The sequence below is a fragment of the Condylura cristata genome, unplaced genomic scaffold (assembly GCF_000260355.1).
Source record: "Condylura cristata isolate star-nosed mole 26May11 unplaced genomic scaffold, ConCri1.0 scaffold00023, whole genome shotgun sequence".
Classification (NCBI taxonomy): Eukaryota; Metazoa; Chordata; class Mammalia; order Eulipotyphla; family Talpidae; genus Condylura; species Condylura cristata.
The window spans coordinates 32,715,272-32,739,460 of record NW_004567124.1 but is presented as its reverse complement, the minus strand read 5'-3'; the positions used below and the strand labels follow the sequence as shown (position 1 = coordinate 32,739,460).

The 24,189-nt window shown below is 37.6% G+C and overlaps 1 protein-coding gene across 2 annotated transcripts in view; it reads left to right on the top strand.

Annotated features, from left to right (window-relative positions):
• Window positions 1-24,189, top strand: part of SLC12A6 (solute carrier family 12 (potassium/chloride transporter), member 6) — an 85,190-nt gene that overhangs the window by 48,147 nt on the left and 12,854 nt on the right. For both annotated transcript variants that reach the window (XM_004687956.2, XM_004687955.2), the window contains 12 exons: window positions 7,333-7,427; window positions 8,639-8,770; window positions 9,744-9,890; window positions 12,182-12,236; window positions 12,984-13,114; window positions 13,656-13,897; window positions 15,893-16,107; window positions 17,190-17,348; window positions 17,489-17,587; window positions 17,861-17,918; window positions 21,568-21,742; window positions 22,930-23,048. In XM_004687956.2, the coding sequence (XP_004688013.1) occupies window positions 7,333-7,427; window positions 8,639-8,770; window positions 9,744-9,890; window positions 12,182-12,236; window positions 12,984-13,114; window positions 13,656-13,897; window positions 15,893-16,107; window positions 17,190-17,348; window positions 17,489-17,587; window positions 17,861-17,918; window positions 21,568-21,742; window positions 22,930-23,048 (1,627 nt within the window). The remainder of the gene's footprint in view (window positions 1-7,332; window positions 7,428-8,638; window positions 8,771-9,743; window positions 9,891-12,181; window positions 12,237-12,983; window positions 13,115-13,655; window positions 13,898-15,892; window positions 16,108-17,189; window positions 17,349-17,488; window positions 17,588-17,860; window positions 17,919-21,567; window positions 21,743-22,929; window positions 23,049-24,189) is intronic.

The following is a 24,189-nucleotide window of genomic DNA, read 5'->3' as shown; positions in this document are numbered from 1 at the left end:
GTTTGAGGAACCTCCAAACAGTTTTCCATAGTGGTTGTACTAGTTTGCATTCCCACCAGCAGTGCAGGAGAGTTCCTTTTTCTCCACATCCTCACGAACATTTGTTGTTGCTAGTTGTTTAAAGATGTGCCATTCCAGCAGAGGCCATTTGACAAGGGCAGAAAGAAGACTAAGAGAGGGATATGAGATTTCTCTTAGGTTCAAACTGTATATAAGTAGTAACTGCAAAAAAAAAAAAAATGTATACCATAAAAAATTGAAATCTTCAATAAAATCAGTATCGCTATCAGTTTTGGTTTGATTTGTACAATAGAACACCAGTAAGTTTCCAGTTAATGCCAACATTATTTATATCGTAAAATTAGAAAAAATAAATATAATTGTGACTATTCAGTTCATAATAGGGCTATTAAATTGAAAGCATTTCTGCATTTTCTGAAATTTTAGAAGTTTTGTTACATCTGGGATTTCCTGGGGCCAGACTAGTGATCCAGACTTCTGAAGATTATACATTTGAAACAGCATGATTTCCCAACAAGATATCTGGACAAAAAATGATCTGTGTCTTTCAATATAACCACTCCTGATGAGACCTTTGTTCCTTCCCTGGAAAGCCTCCACCCTTTATGATTGTGTGCGAATCATGTTTGCTGGTAACTGTGGCACACATCACAGCCACAAGTAGACCCTGGGAAGGACATTGTTGGAGACTTTATTGGTCTGCTAAAAGTCTCCAGGTTATGACAACCCTCTAAGATTACCTGAAAGGTAAGGTAATTACACTTAACACTTGAGATTAGAGAGCTTCTCTCCCCTCCCCCCACCCCAATAGAGGTGCCAGTTCTGCATGCAGCAGGGTGAATCTGAGTTCTGAGCTGCTAGGAGCTTGGACCAGTGGACAGCTGGATGGGACAGGATTGTTCTGAAGCCAGACTTTTATAGAAGCACTATTATAGGACTATTGAACAGCAGGAAAATGGTATGCGGAGGCTGGAACCCCTACTCCTGTCAACCTAAAGAGGGATGAAGTGCTTCTGAGTCTGGAACAAAAAAAATGTCTAAATCAATAAGGCATGCAGTTAGGAAGATGAGCGCACTGCTCAGAAATGAAAGACTGTTCAGAGAAAGAAAACAAATGGAGCTGCTACAAAAGGCAAACATCTAATTACTTATATAAAAATGAAGTGATTAAGAGTAGATTAGAAACATGAGGCAAGTTTATGACCAGAAAGAAAACTACACATCGTTATATAGTAAAGCTGCAGGATAATCTAAGACCTTAAAAGCAGCCAGAAAGAAAGCCAGGTCATCAAAGGAATAACAGAATGACAGGATTAGCAACAGCAGAACATAATGTCTTAAGATTCTGTTGATCTAGAGTTGGGGAAATTTTTCACCATGAAATTTGATTTAAGCTAGTAGATTTCAAACAGGGACAGTATTGCACTCCAGGGTGTATTTGGAAGGGCTTTTGATTGTCACTGCTGGAGATGCTACTTACTCATAAATATCCTACAATTCACTGAACAGTACCCCACAACAAATACCTATTTGGCTTAAAATTTTGTAGTTTGAGAAACACTCTGGAAGGAATTTTATAGACTGTACCCCGAGTAAGAAGAAAGTGAGCTCAGAAGACTAGTATTCTGAAATGCAGCAAAATATATTAATACTAAATGTGGACCCTGAGCCAGAGTGTCTCTATGAAATAGTTTTAGTATCTTGTGAAGTTAAAAAAAATAAAAGACTACTGGTAATTTTGAACAGTAATGTTATATAAGTCCCAGAGAAAGTGTTGAAAGTGAAGTATTTGAAAGTCATTGTGGTGTTTGGGAGGATGATAAGATACTGCTTAAGCTTACTTAACTGTTTTAAATAAAAATTAGTGGTAAAATCTCAGTTGCAAAGAGAATAAAAATAGACTGTGGACAAAGTTGAGGAGAGGAGAAAATATGGGATAAGGGATAATGAAATAACAAGAAATCAGAAGAACGAAAGTAAATGATAAAATAGAAATTTTAAAAATGGTAAAATCTAGTTCAGATATCACTCATTAATGCATGGACCAAACTTGACAATTTTAAAAAAAAAATTTATTTGTGCATACAGAACTGGGGTACAGGCCAGAGGCTCAGGGACAACGAGAGGCTTCACCAGAGACAGAGTGGGGAGCAGAACAGGCAGATCTACGAATACACTGCTAAGGGGAGCAGTGGCACGCCAGGAGAGGTTTGCCGGGCCAGGAGAGGTTTGCCTCTGGGGCAGGCAGGGAATGGAACTCACGTAGCTTTAGCTTCTCAGTGCTGTGCTTTAACCCGCTGCTGTGCCACCAGGGAGGGCCCAAACTTGACAATTTTAAAGGTAGACTGTCAAATTTTTTTTTTTAATGTGGCTATTTGATATTTACAAGAGATCTACCTAAAGCATAAGTTCTCGGGGAAAGAGAAAGTTGAAAGACAGAAAAAACGGTCATTTTACTAACTGATAGTAGTTATCTTTTTTTTTTTTAAACTCTTAGGCTTATGCCTTTTTTCTACTTTCCTAAAATAGATATTTAGCTCAGATAATTTTTATTTTTACTTTGCTAATGTAGATTTTTAGGCAGTAACGTTCCTTTGAAATTCTACTACTACAAATTTTAATAGGTTGTACTTTCACTGTTATTCAATTTTTGTCTTTTAATCTTTGATCCTTGAGTTATGTAGCGGGGGCTTTTTTTTAGTTTCTAAATTTGCAAAGATTTTTGAAATATATATATTTAAATTCTAACTTAAGGATCAAAGCTTATATTCTACCTGCTTGAAATTTGTTCACTCTCTAAGTTACATGGTAACTTTTACGTTTTCTATATATATTTAATTGAAGTGTATATTTCCTGATTTTGGGTGCAGATTTTTATATATTCTAGGTTACTCACTGTAGTATTCCTTACTTACTTCATCTATCAATTATTGAAAGAAGCATATTTTTTAAAGCTTCCCAATATGATGGTAGATTTTCCATTTCTCACTGTAATTCTGTCCATTTGAGAAATGGATGGATGGATGGTTATGATAAGTAGCCGCTTAGATTAGTACCAGTGATCCTTTCTACCTGGCATTCATGACTTTGAGTAGTCTTTTCCCCTTTGAGTCAAGTTGGACTTAATGGTTTTAATTAACAGAATGTGGCAGAAGCTATTTCACATTCATAATGAGATTACAAAAAGACTGTGAGATCTACCCTGCTCTCCTCTCTGCCTCTCTTTAGTGACTTATTTTGGGGGAATCTAGCTGCCATGCTTAAGATGTCTTGTGGAAAGGTAAGAGACTAATAGCAGGAAGGAGCTGCTAGAAGCCAGCAATATATACAAGTGCTTGAAAGTGGATAGTCTCAGGCCTTGAAATGAGACCATAGCATTGGCAATTGCTTGATTCAAATCTCATAGGAGAACTGAAATGGGGAACTTAACTAAGACATACCCACCTAAATTATCTGTTGTGCAGAGATAAACAGATGTATGTTTATTTTTTAAAATACTTTAATTATTTATGCATACAAGAACTGAGGTGAGGGGGTGAGAGGATTCATTCAGAGACAGAGTGGGGAGTAGAACAGTCAAATCTGCAATACACGGCTGACGGAAGCAGTAGCTGAGACAGAAGAGGTCTGCTGTGCCATGTGGGTCAGCTCCCTGGCCAAGGATTGAACTCATACAGCAGTGGATGGTGCTAGCTTGATAAGGCTGAGACTTTAACCCCTACACCACAATGGTGGCCCTAAACATATGTTTAAAATTGTTATAGTTTCTTGGTTAATTAAATGTTTTATGTGGTTATCTTTTTTCCTTGGTAAAAGGTTTTCTCTTAAAAATAAATTTATGAGTTTGATTCCCCAGCCAGGGAGGTGACCTACATGGTGCACCCCCCACCATCCCCACACACACTTCTGGCTTTTACCCCAATTCTTGTATGTGTAAATAAATCTTTAAAAATTAATTTATCTGATATTAAATAACATTACCTTTTCTTGTTTAGTATTTGCTAAATATATCTAATTACTTTTAGACTTGGGTGTTCTTACATTCTGTCTCTTTAAACAGTGTTTGCCTTGATTTCATTGTTTAATATAATCTTTGAATCCTTACATTTTGTGTATTTGCATTATCGTAATAGGTATTGATATATTCAAACCATAGGTCATTCTAAATTATTTTATCTTTACTACTTTTTGTTTATTTTTAAATTATTTCTTAGTAATAAAAGAAAAAAAGGATTCCATTTTATCCCTGTCCCACAGTCATGGGAATAACACTAGCACATTGTCACATCACTATCTTCCTAGCCCCAACACCACTGTGTTATTACTTAGATTAGGCCAGTGTTGGGGAAGGTGGACCTTTTCAATAAATGGATATACAACTATCTCCATCTGTTAATGCCAGGTCTTGATTTCTCCCTATCTTTTTAACTACTCTGTCATCTCCTTCCACTTAAGCCATGTTATTCATTCTGTTTTATGAATGCATCGAGATGTTTTCTGCTTTAGCATCTTTTAAAATTGCTATTCCCTCTGCCTAGATACTGACTTTTCCTGACACCCTATTTACCAAGGGTGTGCCTACAACCAGCTCATTAGAGTTAAGTGTATGCATTTCTTCCCAAAATTATGTTTAGTGACTTCACATTAGTAGACATTAGACATTAAAATGTCTTAAAAAACAAGATTTATTTATGCATACAGAACTGGGGTACAGTGAGAGGGTTCACCAGAGACAGAGCAGGAGCAGAACAGGCAGATCGACAAATTACACTGCTGAGTGGCCAGCAGGCAGGTCAGGGGAGGTCTGCTGTGCCATGTGGTCACCTCCGGGGCAGGGGGAGATGGAACTCATGCTGAAGTGGCTTTAACTTCTTAGTGCTGTGCTTTAATCTACTGCACCACCAGGGAGGGCCCTAAAATGTCTTCTTTTTAGTTTTCTTTGACTTCAATATATACACAATAAAGAAGGGTCTATAATTGCCTTTTCAATGCTTTTTCCCCAGACATGCCCGGTACATCATAAGAACTTAATAAATGAATTAATTAAATAAATGAATTATTCAAAAGCAGTGATAATTTTAAATTGTATCATTCTCTTCAAAAATTTCTGGAAACATTAGAGGAAAAGAAATACATTTTCCTTATAAGTTTTAATTATGGAAATTTCCAAAGGCACAGGAAAGCAGGTATAATAATATAATAAGCCTCTATGAACCCATCACCAAACCTCAACAGTGTTTCAGATCTGTTTTCAAAACTACCTACTTTTTTCCTGGACTATTTTAAAGAAGATTTTAGATGTCATATAATTTTACCTAGTAACCCTTTTTTAAAAAATCAGCTCATAGGGCCCTCCCTGGTGGCGCAGCGGGTTAAAGCGCAGCACTGAGAATCTGAAGCCACTTCCGCATGAGTTCGATTCCCGCCTGCCCCGGAGGAGACCACATAGCGGCCAGAGCTCTCTTGACCCGCCTGCTGCTCCCCTCAGCAGTGTACTTCGTCGATCTGCCTGTTCTGCTCCCCACTCTGTCTCTGGTGAAGCCTCTCACCGCCCCTGAGCCTCAGGCCTGTATGCACAAATAAATAAATAAATCTTAAAAAAAAAAAATCAGCTCATATTAAAAGGTCTCCGTTATTTCAAAAATGTCTTTTTATATTTCATGTTAGTCAGAATTCTAAGAATACATCATAGGTTTCACAGTGTAGGTTTCATTATATGATATTAGAAGATTGTGTTGTCCTGCTTTTAGTGATATTCAAGTTGACCAGTGAGTTCCAAATTACCCTGATCATCCATTATAAAATTCTGCCTCAGATTCCACTTTATTATAAAATCCTTTGACCTAAAATAGTTTCAGCCATTTGATGATCCATTTGATGATCCGTTTGTTATCCATTATCTCATTAAAGGTTAAAAATTGGTGATGTTTTCTAATTATATCATTCTACCTGCATTTATTAGCTAGAATGTTTCTCTAACAAATTTTCTTTAACATTTAGTTATCCCAAAATACAGTTGTTATAAGAAAGACAAGATAACTGCTTGATTCTTTCCATTTATTATTTTTCAGAGTTACATATGTTGTTTCCTTAGCAACTCTGCAAAGATGACTAATTTTCAAGATACCATTTTGGGCATTTCACATATTTGCATTTCATTCCACTGCATTATTTATTTTTAGTGCTCATTGATCCCATTTTTAGCCAGTGGGAATGCCTTCAGGTTGGTTTTGTGTCCTTTGGTATTACTCACTTATTTTACTAACTTGTTGGCTACTTCCCAGCCCATCTATTTAAGATTATAAAACTTAAAAGTTTTAGATTGATGTCTGTTTCCTTAGTATTTAAAATCTCAGTTCTTAATGACAACTACCTACTTTTTTTTTTAATTGTCTCTTTTATTTCTACCAGATGATTGCAGTTATATAACTTACATAATAAAGAGCAAAAGTTGAGGAAGTGCTCAAGCAATATAGATAGTACTGCCTTAGGAACCCAGTCCTTTTTTTTTTTTTTCAGTTTTCTTGTTCTTTTTAAATATTTAGTGGAAGAACTGGGGTGTAGGCCAAAGTGTGGGGGGCTGGGGCGATGAGAGGACTCACCAGAGACATAGTAGGGAGCAGAGCCGGTGAACCCACTGAAATACACTGCTAAAAGGAGCAGTGGGAATGACAGGAGAAGTCTGCTGGGCCATGTGGATTAACTTCCTGGTGGGGCTTGAGCTCAGGCCTTAGTGGTGATAGTGCTGAGGTTTAACCACTATGCCACCAGGTAACCCCTTTTCTTTTTTCTTCATTTTCTTCAATTCTTGTTGGGTGACTATTTTAACATAAAGTATGGCCAAAAGTTTGTACAAAAGTAATACTTTGTTAAATGGCTTGGTATTATTTGTAAAAGGTTGGACGGTCTCAGAAGCAGAGAACTTTTACTGCCGTTATCAGCAACAGTATGTAGAGTGGGCTTTTCCAGCACAGTATTGTAGTGTAGATTGTTGAATAGTACTTGATAATTTTTTTTAGATTCTGTGTGGGTTATTTTCAGAGTAGGGTCTCTGTAGGCCAGAATCCTGAAAGAGTCATGTTTGCAGAAGTCTTTCATTGTTAATAAGTGAATGACTCATATGTACTTCTTAGAGGTTTGGTTTGTTTCTTTTGGAAACAGGGCCACGTTCTTCAAAAAGTGCTGATTAAGTTCAGCTATTCTCAGATTACAATCTGAGTATCAAAGTAGGTTCTGTTAATACAGAGGCAACATATAGTTATTTGTATCTTCCATACAATGAGAAACTAACTTGGTTTTTTTTTTTTCCAGATGATGGCCATAAGAAAGCTCGGAATGCTTATCTCAATAATTCTAATTATGAAGAAGGAGATGAATATTTTGATAAAAACTTGGCACTCTTTGAGGTAATATTTGAGAGGAAGTTAAGGCAGAGATTTCAGGAATAGAGATTTCAAGATAGCTGTTTACTAAAGAGGGAGCTTGTGGGATGGAAGACAGGAGGGGTAAGGGAGCCAGTGATACATGGGGAAGGATTATTGGTGCTTTGGTGGTGGCTGTGGTGTGCTAACATTGACTGAAGAGATCTGAGCCGATTTCCCTATATCATACACAGTGTTGTAAACCATTGTTACAGAAAAAGGAAGGTGGCTGTTTTATACCATATTTAGTTTTAAAACAGTACAGACTGGATAGTTCAATAGCTTGTTAAAATACAGTAGTTATTCTAATTTGTCACCACAATTAATTTAGTGTGTCTAACTACCACTACTTAATGACTATTCATTAAATCAAATTTCTGTAGAGGAAGGCAGAAGAATATTGGCATTGCAGGCTTATGGAGAACCTTACTATTTAGTTCAACTAGGATTTAAATGTTTACCTTGTAATTCACTTTTCTTAAGTATAAAAATGTATTTTTCAACTCCATGTTTGGGAAGATTGTCACTTACCTTTGAACTACTGAACAAAGATCAGTGTAGAAAGCCAGCTACGAGAATAAAAGGATCTGTGTGTCCTGTCTGACTAAGACAGTGTAGGTTCTGCTAGGGTCTGTGGCCAGGTTGTGGAAAAGAACCAGCTTTACTCCAGTGCTCTCTTTGTCTAACTTCGAACAGTGATATGAGTGTCACTTCCCTCAATGTGTCTATTTTTTTTTTAATGTTTTCTCTCACATTCCTTAAAGAAAAGATCTAAGGTGAATATTTAATTCAGCACAGAATGTTTTTATTGACCTGTCATTGCTTGATACTATAAACTATAAATAATAACCATCAGTGTTAGTAGAATGTCAGTAGCCTAAAGAAAGGGGGTACTGTGGTGGCAGATTTCATCTGTGTTCTTTATGAGGTTCCACCTCTCTGTAGGAGCCAGTATAATTTTGTTTTCACTGTAAGGTTACCAGAATAATGAAGCTTTTCATTTAAGGATTTTACAAGAATTCTTGTTGTCTTGCTTAAGTGTGGTATCTTAATGTAGGGGAAATACAAAGTCTCACAATTAAAAAATATATTGTGAAATGTTTTCTCAATTCCTTTGCAGTTTTCTGGTTACAGAGATCATTTTGATTCTTATTTCCAATGTGTCACTTATTTCTCCCATATTTCTGGTTTTACAGGAAGAAATGGACACCAGACCAAAGGTTTCTTCTCTTCTCAATCGTATGGCCAATTATACTAATCTAACACAAGGAGCAAAGGAACATGAAGAAGCAGAGAATATCACTGAAGGGAAAAAGAAGCCCACCAAGGTGAGGCCTTTGAATAACAAGGACAAATAAAAAAAGAGCCTGTATATAAGAAAGGAAGAAATATCCAGGGCATCACTGTATTTATTGAATTACTCATGTGTGCCAGGTAATGTTCTGGGCATGGGGGTCACAGCACAAGCAGAAAGAACAGTGCCCACTATCATCTGAATTCTGTTGTGGGCAGACAGTTCTTAAGATGGTTTAACTATGTTAAGCTATCTAGCATATTAAGTGTTAGTAAAACTAAGCCACAAATATAAGCAGGTAAAAAGACTGAGGCTGTCTGCAAGGGAAGCAGGGCAGAGGGGTGGACATTTAGAGAGCTAGATCAGGGAAATCCTGATCAGAGCGACACTCGCAAAGAAAGCCTGAAGAAGGGAGCCTTGTGATAGCTGGGAGAAGAGCATTCCAAGGAGAAAGACAGCACTTCCATCTGCCGACGCCATCTGTCTGTTGTGAAGTTGTTGGTCTTTTTCAAAGACCAAATATCAGTTTTTCTCAAAATGAAATGTGGAGCAGTATTATTACAAGTTAGCTTTCTGGTTGTTCAGGAGCAAAATGTCCTGAGATCTTCATCTTACCAGCTATAGTCACCAACTGCTGTGAAGGACTTATGCTGACTTCTGAAGGAATTCCATCAAATTATTCTATTTTTAAATGAAAAGCAAAAGATAACAGCTTTGAAGAATAGAAAATTTTAAATTGTTGGGGGAACACTGAAAATTTTTGTTTGTGGTCAAATGTCTGTAGAATTATGTGGGGACCTATGTTAAATAAAAATGTATAGCTCTAGGAATAGTAAAAGGTGTGATGACAGACATTTATAAGGTGGAGATTTTACATGCACCTTTTAAAGATAGTGTTTAATTAATTTGGTAGTAAGGGAATAAATTTTCATATAAAGGTAAAGGAATAAAAGTGTCTTTTCTCGATGACTATATAATTTTTCCTTTTGTCATGTATTTTATTCCAGAGCCCCCAAATGGGTACCTTCATGGGTGTCTACCTCCCATGTCTACAAAATATTTTTGGTGTGATACTGTTTCTTCGCCTTACATGGGTTGTGGGCACAGCTGGAGTTCTCCAGGCCTTTGCAATTGTTCTCATCTGCTGCTGCTGTGTAAGTTCTGAGTTGGTTCCTGGAGATAACTGGGAACATTTTGAGAGATCAAGCATATGCACCTGACCTCTCTGAGAGTAAGATAAAGAATACTGGCTTTCCCTGGTGGTGCAGCGGCTTAAAGCACAGCACTAAGAAGCTAAAGCCACGTCAGCATGAGTTTGAACCCTGGCCCTGGAGGTGACCCACATGGTATAGAAGACCTCTCCTGGCCGCCTGCTACTCCCCTCAGCAGTGTACTACATTGATCTGCCTGTTCTGCTCCCCACTCTGTCTCTGGTGAAGCCTCTCGTTGCCCCTGCACTTCTGGCCTGTACCCCAGTTCTGTATGCATAAATAAATAAATCTTAAAAAAAAAAAGGAATACTAGAGGAAAGTTCGTGATTTCTTCAGAAAAGATTATTCTGTTATTAAAATTGAAAGGTTTTTTAGTATTGTCAGTATTCACTGCTTATATCTTACTAGATATGTACTAGAAATTATAAATCAGTACTTATACAGAAATGCAATTAGAAATGCAATTCCTGTCTTCAAAGTATTCAGAATACAAATCATTTGTTCAATCATTTGAGCATAATTGTGACATAAAATGAACATAGAAAAAGTGATATATTACTCCAGTACAAATGAGAAACAAAATTGATTGTTGTTTGGGGGTGAGGGATATTTGTTTTGTTCTGAAATCTCATTGTCTTTTCCAAAGAAATGCAACTATTTTTTTCCCTCTCCTCTTCCTCATCTACAAGTCTAATCTTCAAGATTGTTCTGGTCTTCCTTTAATTTAAAATACTCTTATCCTTGTACCCCAACCACATCTATTATTGTAATTATAAGATCATATTATTATTAAAATTTGCATTTTTAAGATTTATTTTTATTTATGCATACGAGCTCAAAGGTGTGGGGGAAGGGTGATGCAAGAGGATTCACCAGAGACAGAGTGGGGAGCAGAACAGGTGGATTGACTAAAATACACTGCTGAGGGGAGCAATGGGTAAGATAGGAGAGGTCTGCCATGCCAGGGGTCTGCCATGCCAGGTGGGGGGGGGATTGAACTTATGCTGCAGTGTCTTCCTATAGTTCATAGTGCTGAGACTTAACCCCTGTGCCACCAGGGAGGCCCAAATTCTATTTTTTTTTTAAAGATTTATTTATTTATTCATACAGAACTGGGGTACAGGCCAGAGATGTGGAGGGTGAGAGGCTTCACCAGAGACAGAGTGGAGAGCAGAATAGGCAGATCGACGAAGTACACTGCTGAGGGGAGCAGCGGGCGGGTCAGGAGAGGTCTGCCACGCCATGTGGATCTCCTCCGGGGCAGGTGGGAATCGAACTCATGTGGAAGTAGCTTTTGATTCTTAGTACAGTGCTTTAACCCACTGCGCCACCAGGGAGGGCCCCAAATTCTATTTTTTATGTTTAGTTTCTTAGTCTTGAAACTTTAAGACTAAGACCATATTTGACTCCTTAATTGCCTCTTACATCAAATTCAATCAGGTTTCTCTGAAATCCCTTACATACAATCCCTTCCTTATATACCCACTGATAGCACCCCCATCCTTATCTCTTACTGAACTAGAATAGCCCAATAACATGTCACTTTGCCTCCATCTGCCCCCTCTCTGCAGTACATTCTGGACTCTGCCTCTAGACTATGTTTTTAAATTGCAAGTTCCTTCCTTCCTTACTGAATATTGTTGTAGTCCGTGTTCAGTTAGTTTCCAGTCTGCTTTTTAAATGTTTTAACTAAGCTCTCTAGGGTGGAATCAGTGGTTATTTTTTTTAAAGATTTATTTATTTATGCATACAAGAACTAGGTTGTAGGGCAGAGGTATTGGGGTTTGTGGTGTGTGTGAGAGGATTCACCAGAGACAATGGGGAGCAGAACAGGCAGATTGACAAAGTACACTGCTGAGGGGAGCAGCAGGTGAGACAGGAGAGGTCTGCTGCCTCATTTGGGTCAGCTCCCTGGTCGGGGATCAAACTTGTGCTGCCCTGACTGTGGATAGCTTCATAGTGCTCAGACTTAACCTTTGTGCCACCAGAAAAGCCCTGGGATCAGTGGTTATTAGTAGCACCTACCTTATTGATTATGGAGTAGGGGCATTGTAACAGAATACTCCAGATAACAGTTATGTGGCTGGGATGATGAGCTAAACCATATCATCTTGTTTCCATAACTACTAGCTATGACAAGCAACTACAGGCATGAGTCAGTCAAGCGAAGTGTTTGATTAGTAAAGAAATGTTATCTTTGTATAGTAACAATCGCCTTTTCCCCTTCTTTATAGACACTGTTGACTGCCATCTCCATGAGCGCCATCGCTACTAACGGAGTGGTGCCAGGTCAGTTGGCTGAGATTGGATTTCAGTAATTTCCCTGTGCCATAAAGCCAGAGGTGAAATGCTGAGGAAGAGAACTCTTTAGTCTGTTGCCTATACACACTAATGCTATATGACTTTAGGATGCCTTTTTTTTTTTTTAAAGATTTATTTGTACATACAGAACTGGGGTACAGGCCAGAGGCTCAGGGGTGGCAAGAGGCTTCACCAGAGACAGAGTTGGGAGCAGAACAGGCAGATCTGCGAAGTACACTGCTGAGGGGAGCAGCAGGAGGGTCAGGAGAGGTCTGCCACGCCATGTGGTCATCTCCGGGGCAGGTGGGGATCAAACTCATGCGGAAGTGGCTTTAGCTTCTTAGTGCTGTGCTTTAACCCGCTGCGCCACCAGGGAGGGCCCAGGATGCCTTCTTTTAAAATCTCTTTTGTTCTCAGCAATGGAATGCTTTAATTTCCATCACATTCTTAACTTCTTTTAGGTAAAATGTGCTTTATTAAACTATGTCATGCCTCTAGTAAATATTCTCCTATCTTTTTCTAAGAAATTGTGCTATTTCATGTCATGTGTTAGACATGCAGTATATTCTCCCATAAAAGTTTCAGCTTTGACTTACCACTAGCAAATTTACTTTTTATTTCATTCAAAAAATTTGAAAGCCTGAAAAATTTGTCCTTCCTGTATATTCTTATCAAGACTTGTTTTTACATTCCTCTGACTAATGTGCTTTTTTTATGCTATATTTTGTCTTTTAGCTGGGGGCTCATACTTTATGATTTCCCGGGCCCTGGGCCCAGAGTTCGGGGGAGCTGTTGGCCTCTGCTTTTATCTTGGTACCACATTTGCAGCAGCCATGTATATCCTTGGTGCCATTGAAATTTTTCTGGTGAGTAATAAGGATTTAATTGTGGTTTGCAATATAAAAGAGATAGAGATTTGGATTTTTTTTCCATCAAATTTTTGAGAGAGCAGCAACAGGAATCAGTCAGATGGTTGCTAACTGCTTATTGTCTCCTGTGAATAGGAGACAGAGAAGTTTATCATTTACCTGCCTACTCCCTCCTCTCCACTTGTTCACTACCATCCTCCTTCTTGACCCAGAAGTTAATCTCAGAGGCAAGACTTGTACTATTGGGGAAGAAGTAAAAAGTTTATCTCTTATTATTTTTGTCCTAATGAAATAAAATGTTTTTCATTTATTTATTCACTGGGATACACTTCTTTACTGTTTAACACAAAATAGCTTTATAATTATTTTAGATAATATTCTGAATCAATTATTAATGCATTTGTTTTTTGTACTTGGAAATGTAGGTATTAAGAATATCATGTAGGCTTTAAAACCTATTAATAATACCCCAATCTACAGTAACCCTATATCTGATTACCTGGAGTTGATCCCATTTTCTACTTCTTTTGCTTACCAGATATATATTGTCCCCCGAGCTGCCATCTTTCGAAGTGATGATGCACTCAAGGAATCAGCAGCCATGCTAAATAACATGCGTGTCTACGGCACAGCTTTCTTAGTCCTCATGGTGTTGGTAGTTTTCATTGGTGTACGCTACGTGAACAAGTTTGCTTCACTTTTCCTGGCCTGTGTCATTGTGTCCATCTTGGCCATTTATGCTGGAGCCATCAAGTCGTCTTTTGCCCCTCCAGAGTTCCCGTATGTGCTTTTCTCTCTGACTGTGATTATTGGATATTCTTTGCCAGTATCTAGTAATGTGATCATTTCAAGTTAGAATTTCATTGTGTCTCTGAAATTCTTTCCTTTATAAACCAGGTTAGCATTTAGGCTTGACACTTCCACCAAACTGTGTCACGTTGCTTGTTATCCTAATATTTCAAGCATGGAACTGGCAGCTATCATTTGGATATAGATGGTGAATTTTTTTTCAACATCCTCTGAGAAAACTTGTGCATATTTGAAGTACTCATGAAGGACTTCACAAGCAGTGTAGTTATTGCCAGCACTTTATAAAGTTTTTAAAATAGTAGATTCCTTTTATTAATAAAAAAATGAAGAGTCAAAGGAAAACAAAACTATCTGTGCATTCATAACTAATTAAAATTTTTATACTGCTGTTAGTATCATAGTCAGTTTTCTAGTCATAAAGGAAAACATACAGCACACCATTTGCATGACTTTATAGGTTATACTATGTAACGCCAGTAATGCAGGTACCTTAACATATATATTTTTGAAATAGTAATGAGCTAGTGTAGATAGTTGACTCAGACTCACCTGTTTTCTGTGACTTGTGGCAGAGGGTCTAACCACCACTGAGTGCTGTTTGTCATCTTACTGTAGAGATTTGTCTATGAAAAGTCACCTGCATAATCCAGGGACCACCTTGATCAATCCTTTTTTGAGCTAGTCTGATTACAGAATACTTGATTAAAAAACTCCATAGAGATTAAACAACTTACCCCAAAAAAGTTAATTATAAGTTAATTAATTATCATTTACCCCAATTTCTTATTTCTTCTACTATGCCTAATGATGTCAATAATAAATTCCATTACAAACTTTTAGACTACTCATCTATCAACTGTAAACTAGCTAAATATCCATTTTAAGATTAAAGTATGAAAGGCTACATTCTGACAATATACTACACTTGGGAAAATCCCATTTTTCCTCAAGTTCTCCTTTGATGTTTCTTTTTTTTTTTTTTTTGTTAGTAAAAGGTCATGATGCTTGGTATTTTCTTTAAAATATCAAAAAAATAAAAAAATAAAAAAGATCTTGAGGAATGCCTTAAACAAGATGGAGATGTTGAGAGTTGAAGCTAAGCAGTGGGTACAGGGTTAATTATGTATGCTGTCATTTTGCCATTATAAAGTTTTTTTTTTAAGATTTTAAAATTTATTTATGCATACAAGAACTGGGGTGTAGGTCAGAGCTGCAGTGGGTGGGGAAGGAAGATGATTCAGTAGAGAGAGTGGGAGCAGAACAGGCAGATTGAACTATACTGCTGAGGGGAGCCATAGGCAAGACAGGAGAGGTCTGCTGCACCATGGGGTTTAGTTCCCTGGCCTGGGATGGAAAAATATTCTTTTTCTTGTGTGGATAAGCTTAGGTCAAAAACAGTTTTCTCTTAGTCCATTGAGGGCAGTGTTTTTAAATTCTAGCCTAGCCACCATCCTCTAACCAATAGCCAGAAGCATACTATTTTCAAGGGGACTGTTAGAAACATTAGGCTGGCTCTTCCTGGCACCCAAAAGAGGTGGGAGATGATTTCTTTTTTGGTAGAAGAGCAAAGGACTGATCTAAGATTACTTTACACCTTCCAGTTGACTAACTGCCTAGAAATCTTGGAAGATGTTAACACAATGTCTTCAGATAAATCTTGTATTTGAATTCTTTTATTATACCTATGGCGTGACTTCAGCCATGACCCTAAACTTTATTTCTTATACCCACAAAATAGAAATAAGAATACGGGGATTGTGAGATCATTGTAAGGATTAAATTGGCAGAAAATCAGTGTCACCATTTTAGAGACCTAATCAATAAATATTAGTTACATTCCATTCTGAGAGTGGAATTTCATACGAGATTGACATTTTTTCATTACTGACCTATTTCTAGCCTAATTTCTTGTTTAAAGTATTTTTCCCCCTTTCTTAATCTTTTCCCCTGTTTGTTCTCACTTAGGGTCTGCATGCTGGGTAACCGCACCCTTTCATCAAGGCACATTGACATTTGCTCTAAGACTAAGGAAGTTAACAACATGACAGTACCGTCTAAGTTATGGGGCTTCTTCTGTAACTCCAGTCAGTTCTTTAATGCCAGCTGTGACGAATACTTTGTTCACAATAATGTCACTTCAATCCAGGGAATTCCTGGACTGGCTAGTGGTGTCATTACAGGTAAGTTAGGAGAATTTTAGACTAGTCTTTTTTAATCCCTCTGAGGAAAACAGGATTTGCTGCTTTAAACTTCGATTGGCCATAAAGGCTCACTGCCAGAGAACTTCTTTAAGCTTAGCATGCAATTCTTAATTCAACCTCTTTCTGCTTTTCTGTTAGCAAATTTATTATCCTTTCCCAGGACTCCCTTCCAGAGTGTTGTCTGCTAAAATTTATCTTTTTTTTTTGGAGCAGAGCAGAGTAAAACACTTTTTTTTTAAAAAAAAAGATTTATTTATTTATATATACAGAACTGGGGTACAGGCCAGATGCGCAGGGTCAGTGAGAGGATTCACCAGAGACAGAGTGGAGAGCAGAACAGGCAGATCAATGAAATACACTGCTGAGGGGAGCAGAGGTTGGGTCAGGAGAGGTCTGACATGCCATGTGGGTTACCTCCAGGGCGGAGATCAAACTCATGCTGAAATGACTTTAGCTTCTTAGTGCTGTGCTTTAATCTGCTGTGCCACGAGGGAGGGCCCGTAAAACACTTTTTAACTCAGGATAAGTTAATAAAATGTGCATTATTTGTGTCTTATTGTAAAATAGTTCCTAAAATAGAACTTACTGTCACCATTAGGTATTTTTCTAACTTAGCTAAATTTTACTCTTTCCTTAAGTGACTTCTGTCTTAAATATTTGGTCCATAAAATCCTTTATAGGTAGACACATTTATGTACTAAGGTGTTAGAAACAATATTGATGATTAGTTAAAAAATAATAAACTTTGTGGGTCGTTCATCGTTAGTCTGCTTAACTTTTGGCAATTTTCATTATTGTATAACCTAATTGCTCTTGTTTCTTATACCAATAGCTTATCAAATTTTAATCAGGTAAAGGACAGTAGATTTTTATTAAATGTGTTTATTGTATATACACATAGGCATACATACATTATATGCTCATGTAGAAGCAAACATATCTATAAAAACTATACATGTAAGAAATCTGATTTACAATTTGGGGGAATAACTTTATTCAATTAATTATAAAATAATTTAATTATTTTCTTTCCATAATGCTGTTTTTTTTCCCCACTACAGAGAATCTTTGGAGTAATTATCTGCCCAAGGGAGAGATCATTGAAAAGCCCTCAGCAAAATCTTCTGATGTCTTAGGCAGTTTAAACCATGAGTACGTCCTTGTTGACATCACCACCTCCTTCACTCTTCTGGTGGGCATCTTCTTTCCCTCTGTCACAGGTAAGCAGATGAGCTATTGTCTATTTTAGAAACTGTCAGACTCAGGGAGTGATTTTTCTAAGGGTTCTTAGATTTGTCGCTAGACTTAGCTATTAGTATAAACCCAGGAAGTTAATATGTCCTCTCTTCCTTCTTGAAAGGTATCATGGCTGGATCAAACAGATCTGGAGATCTGAAAGATGCCCAGAAGTCTATTCCCATTGGCACTGTCCTTGCCATCTTGACCACCTCCTTTGTCTGTATCCTTTACGTAGATTTGGTTCGGTCTTAGTGACAGAGATGTGGGATGTCCAGAACTACTGGGGTGAACAGTGTTTTTATCTTGGTAATAAAGATACCTGCTTTCTGTCACCACACCTTTCACCAGATATCTCACTTCATCTCTAAAATTCAGTGAAAATTTATAGGATTTGTGAATTTAGCAGTGTATTTTAATGGTAGCAGTATCCTGAGTAACTACTTTCTGTATAATCTTAGAGAGTGAACATCAGTTTCCTTGACTCTAGATGTAGATTTAAGCAATGTTGTCCTTTTTGGTGCATGTATTGAAGGTGTTGTTCTAAGAGACAAGTGAGTAGTTGCTTTCTTTTTTACAGTTACATACCTGTCTTCCAGTCTGTGTGATATTCCAGAAGGTTTCACAATTGTTATAAGCTCATATCCCAAACTGAGGTGTCTATTATGACTTGACAGTTTGGAAATATGTGATAATTCCCCAAAGACTAGTAAATAAAGGCCAGTATTTTGTTGTAAATATGTGAGATGCAACAAAACAGTGAGTTTGTGTGAATACGAAAGGCTTCCCTCTACCTTAAGATCTGTTACAAAACTAAGACAAAACTAAGACCAACAGTAAAGAAAGGCAAGTAAAACAAGAAAAAATTTTCAGGTGTCTCTAGTATATCCTACATGAAACCTAAGCATGCATTTACTTCTGTTGACATTCCAAATAAATGCTTAGAACTTACTTTCTTTGGGGCCTCCCTGGTGGCTCAAGGAATTAGGTCTCAGCACCATCAAGCTATTGCAGCCACTGCAGCCTGAGTTCTGTCCCTGGCCAGGGAGGTGGTCCACATGGCGCAGCGGGCCTCTCCTGTCTTGCCCACTGCTCCCCTCAGCAATGTATTTTAGTTAATCCTGTTCTATTCCCCCTGTCTCCGGTGAATCCTCTCAATCCCATATCTCTGGCCTACCCTCCAGCTCTTGTATGTAAAAATAAATTTTAAAAACAAAAACTTACTTTCTTCAGCTCCTTAACAAAGGCTGCAAAAAATATGTGTTTGCAAGAGAATTCTAGAAAAATTCAAGCCAAAATCTGTGCTGCCTCTCTCCCATGTTTCCTGTCTTTGTTAATAGCCTTGCCTTTTACCCTCTCACAGAACAGAATCTTAAGTGTCAGTCTAGGTTTTTTTCTATATTCCAACTAGTTTCTAAGCTCTATTAAATCCTACCAATCCCCCCCAAAGATCTCATTCTTTCCATTTTATCCCCTTCACTCTGTATAGACCTTCAGGATTTTTGCCTCAATTATTGTAATAATTTCCCTATCATTTTTTTTACCACTTTACTATCTTCTAATCTTTCTTCCACACTGCTACCAAAATGGTTTTTCTAAAATACAAAATTTGATCATATACTTCAGAGCCAACCAAAATTCCTTAAAACTCATCACAATGATTTGGGCCTATCATCTTCACCTTCCTCACATAAACTGCAGCTATAATTTAAAGTTAAATATACTTTGTTTCAGATCTCCCATCCACTCATTTTTGGGTGCTATTTCTTTTGCTTAGAATGGATTACTACTGCCTTACATTCTTTCAGACTAGACTTTTCTTTCTGTCTTCTCTCTTGCGAAGCTTTCTCAGACTCACCCAGAGATAATCATTCATCCCTTTGTTCAACCAATATGTTTGCATATACCACATTATTGCAGTTACCTTCTTACATTGCATTTCTTTATTTTCATGTCACTCTCCCCTAATAGGTTGAGTCCTTTGAAGATTGTAACCTGGTAGATACTACATAAATATTGTTGACAAAAATAGCAGAGTTTATTATTACTATGCTATTGTAATTGAAAAATTATGACTTTGTAGAGCTTTGGTAAATTACACCATAATATAAAAATTATTGACAATATAAATTGTAATACCACTTTGGAAAGCTGTTGGTCATTAATCCTTAAAGCTGAACATGCATGGCCCTTACAAGCTTTCAGCCCCACTACCAGGTGCAGTTGACAGAAGTGCTGCACAAGTGCCTTGTAATCATACACAGGAATCTTCACAGCAGTGTTTTCCTTTTTAAAAAAAAAAAATTTATAATTTATTTTTACATCATTTTGTACATTTTTCCATCTCAGTTGTAATCTCCATGGGCTTCCCATCATCAAATCACCCATGTGCCATCACCATAGTCCAGTACATTTCCCTCCCCCCACCATTTTTGATCCCATTCCCCACTCCACCCCCATATAATGTCTCTGGTATATGGCTGTTCATCATTATCATTATTTTCTCACCTGTTCCTTTATATTCCTGCTATGAGAGAAACCATCCGGTATTTTTCCTTTTCTTTTTGGCTTATTTCATTAAGCATGATCTTTTCCAGCTCTATCCATGTTGCTGCAAAAGGCAAGTGTTTATTTTTTTTGGTCACAGCAGTATTTTTCTTAATAATCAAAACTGGAAGTAATCCAAATATCTGTCAGCAGCAAAATGGATAAATTACATATAAATGCAATGGCCATAAAGATAAATGAAGCACAGCTATATCTGAAAATGGATGTATTTCACAATATTGAATGAAAGAAACAAAACATGTGTCTATGTTTCATTTACTAGTGTTTAAAAACAGGTAAAGCTGCATAATAAAAATTAGGATAGTGGAGAGGAAAAAGACTAATGATTGGAAGTACACACTAGAGAGGTTTGGATACTGGCAATGTTCTGTTTCTTGACTGAAGGGTAATTGCATGCACAATTGTTTTGTGTAAACTAATTGAAATGTGCATCTACTTTTTCCACTGTGTGATGCTTATTATAAAAATTATAAAACCATAAACAAACAATGAGATGCGATGTTTCACCCATCAAACTAGTAATGACTTTAAGATTTTAATACTCAGGTCCACCCTGGTGGCGCCGGTGTTACGTTTCAGTGCTGTTAAGCAATTGCCAGCCACTACAGCATGAGTGTGAGCCCAGGCCACGTGGATCCTCCCACAGTTCCCTGCCCCCACATCTCTAGCTATATCCCAATTTCTTGTATGCATAAATAAATAAAAATAAATCTTTAGGGCCCTCCCTGGTGGCACCACGACTTAGGACACAGCACTGCAAGCTCAGCACAGCCCTTCAGTGCAAATTCGATTCCCCACCTGGAGGTGACCCACATGGTGCCAGCAGACCTCTCCTGTCTCGCCCACTGCTCCCTCAGCTTGTACTCTTGTCAATCTGTTGGTTCTGCTCCCCACTCTGTTTCTGGTGAATCCTCTCGTCGTCCCTGCACCTCTGGCCTGTACCCCAGTTCTGTATGCATAAGTAAATAAATCTTTAAAAAAATAAATCTTTAAAAGAAGATTTTTAATACTCAAGGCTGTCATGAAACATGGGTGTTCTTTGTCATATACACCCAGTGGAAGTAACGCTTAGTATGACCTTTATGAAAAGAAGCATAATGCTTACTTTGAAATATTTTAAGATACTGATTGCTTTTGTTGCAGTGGTCATCTCTTAGGACTCTGCCATGATAAAAAAAAATCTTAAGTATAAATGTAGACATGTGCATAAAGATAGGAAAATACTGTGTTTTAAAAGAACACAGATTTATAGGGCATTGTGACCAAATCTAGTCATAATAAGCTGACTAAAATGTGCAAGATATAGTCAGTGCTAGCAGTTAGGTTATCATTATCAATTTTTTCCCCTTTTTGGACTTTTGGGACTTTTTCTCTGCTTATCCAATATTTTTGCAAAAAGCAAATAGTTGAGGGGAAAAGGTAACATACTTAGCTTATTTTTTGGCCCTATAGGTTACTTGTAGGTTAAAGTGCCTTTTAATCAAATCTGCATACCTTTACATCTCAATACTCAGTTCTAGCTCACTTTCCATCCTCAAAATTTTATAAATAGAAAAAAATTCCATGAATACCCCCTTAACCTATCAGTCTAAAGTTGTATCAGATTAAATTTCCTTGTCGTTATTTCTCTCCCAGGTTTGGGGATGCTGTGGAAGGTAATCTGGTGGTGGGCACATTATCTTGGCCCTCCCCATGGGTGATTGTTATTGGCTCCTTCTTCTCAACATGTGGGGCTGGACTGCAGAGCCTCACAGGTGCACCGAGACTGCTACAGGCTATAGCCAAGGATAACATCATACCCTTTCTAAGAGTAAGTGACCCTTTCCTATGCTCTCTTACTTTTTTCTCAGGCTTTGTGAGAACATTATGGTCTTCATAGGCTTAGGAAAATGACTTGACCAAATGTTATCAAAACAAGCACTATTAATAGTGCATTTTAGTACAGGACCCTCTAAATCCTAGTGTGAGTTTATAAGAGTGGAGGAAAGGTGTTTAAAAGACATAAAAAAATAACATTGGCCTCAGGCTGTTTAAGCAACTTAGTCCAAAATATGATTATCAGACTAAATCATACATATCAACAAAATGAATGACAAAATAAAAAAGGATGAATCGAAGTGATCTCTATATGCTTTGTTATCTGAGTTTGGCCATGTGGTTTTAAAGACGAGAAGGTGAGGGGGCAAGTCTTTGTTGTATATAAGTAACTGGGCTTAGCCACGAATGCTTTGAGACAGTTGCAAGGATCTCCATTTCTGGTAAATCAATGTGAAGTCAGTAGGCAAAGAGAGTCCAATATCTAAAATTCATGGTACTTTTGTTGATAAAGAAAAGAAAAATGCCAAAACTGTAAAAGAAACTGAACAACCACCAACAAAAGCCTGGTCAGGGGATCACCAATTTCTGCTAGTACTCATGGAAATGCAACATCACACCCTTAAGTTCCTGATTACCCTAACAACTGTTTGGTTGCTTAGTAACTGAGGGACACTAAAGAGATGTTATCTGTGTTGTTGAGTCAGTTCCTTGGCTTCAATGAAATATGTTAGGTACCTGGGAGATATGACCTTGCTTTTGTTATATTTGAAAATGAAATGTTGGCTGGAGCTGCCAGAGACTTAAAATTAGACCATCTCATGCCAAGAAATAACTTGGATTATCCTTCTTTAAAGGGCTTGCTGTTATTTATAGTGTTTGTTTTGATAACATTTGGTTAGGTCATTTTAAAGTTGGGGGTGTGGGGAAAGGAAATAAAATTGTTGTGAAGGATTAAAAAATCACCAAATATTTCTTAAACTTTAGCTGTGAAATGTTACAGCCTTAATTTTGTAAAGAAAATATTTGTATTCTATGTATTAAAAATGGTTAAAAAAAGGAAAGAAAAGATATATAATTGTAACACTGTTATTTTTTCAGATTCCTGAAACTGTAGCATAGAGGAATCAGGGAGCTTGACCAAACACTCCTATATCTGTGATATTTGCCTTCTATATACAGGTTTTTGGTCACAGCAAAGCCAACGGGGAACCTACATGGGCTTTACTTTTAACTGCTGCCATCGCAGAGCTGGGAATCCTTATCGCCTCGCTGGATCTTGTGGCCCCAATCCTATCCATGTAAGAACCAGATAGTCTCTTCACTTAACCTTGCTTATATGATTTATAATTCACGTTTATTTCTGTTGGGTACTTGACAATTATGAAAACGACAGAGTGAGCCAAATACAGATGTAGCTTCATCTAACTAATAAATATAACTAAGAAGTTTCATGTTAGGCTAACTTTCATAAATTAGAGTGGTTTTACTTACATAGCTTCAAAAAATCTTTATTTCTGACTTGTTATCAACAGGTTGAGTTATTACTGCTACAGTTAGCTTTTCTTCATTCTTCTGAGACTTACTGATAACTTACTACCTCCCTGGCACTGTGCGTTGTGCTGGAAATACAAAGGTGAATGAGACACAGCCTTAGGTATTATATTGAGTACTTGTGATGGCAAAGGTAAACACTGTAGGCTGGGAAAGCTCTAACGTGAGAATACTTAAGTGGACTGAGATGCAAAGGTTTTTTGGAGGGTCTAACACTTGTATCTTGAAGAATGACTGGTTATTTGCTAAGTAACAAAGGAAGGAAAGATATTGTAGGTAGGGAATGTGTATAAAATGACTGAGAGATGAACTAATGCAGCACACCCAGAGAATCAGTGGTACATTGGTAGAAAGTGAATGTAGGGGAGAGCAGACCAGAGGGTGGACAGATCTAGACCACAAAGGATCTGAAACTTTTACCTGGAAATAGCAAGTAAGCCTTTAAAAAACAAAATTCATGTATTTTTATTTTAGAATGATTGATATAAGGGATAGATTAGAAGGATGCTAAAATTGAACTGGGAATTCTTAAATAAGGCACAAGACTTATTTAACTGATTCAGTACAAAAGTGAGGTCCTAGACTAAGATGATAGTAGTAAAGATGGAAAGGGGCCCTCCCTGGTGGTGCAGAGGGTTAAAGCACAGCACTGAGAAACTAAAGCCATTTCCATATGAGTTCAATTCCCTTCTGCACTGGAGGTGACCACATGGCATGGCAGACCTCTCCTGACCTGCCTGCTGCTCCCCTCAGCAGTCTACTTCATCGATCTGCCTGTTCTGCTCCCCACTCTGTCTCTGGTGAAGCCCTTTCGCCGCCCCTGAGCCTCTGGCCTGTACCCCAGCTCTGTATGCACAAATAAATCTATAAAAAAAAAAAAAAAGATGG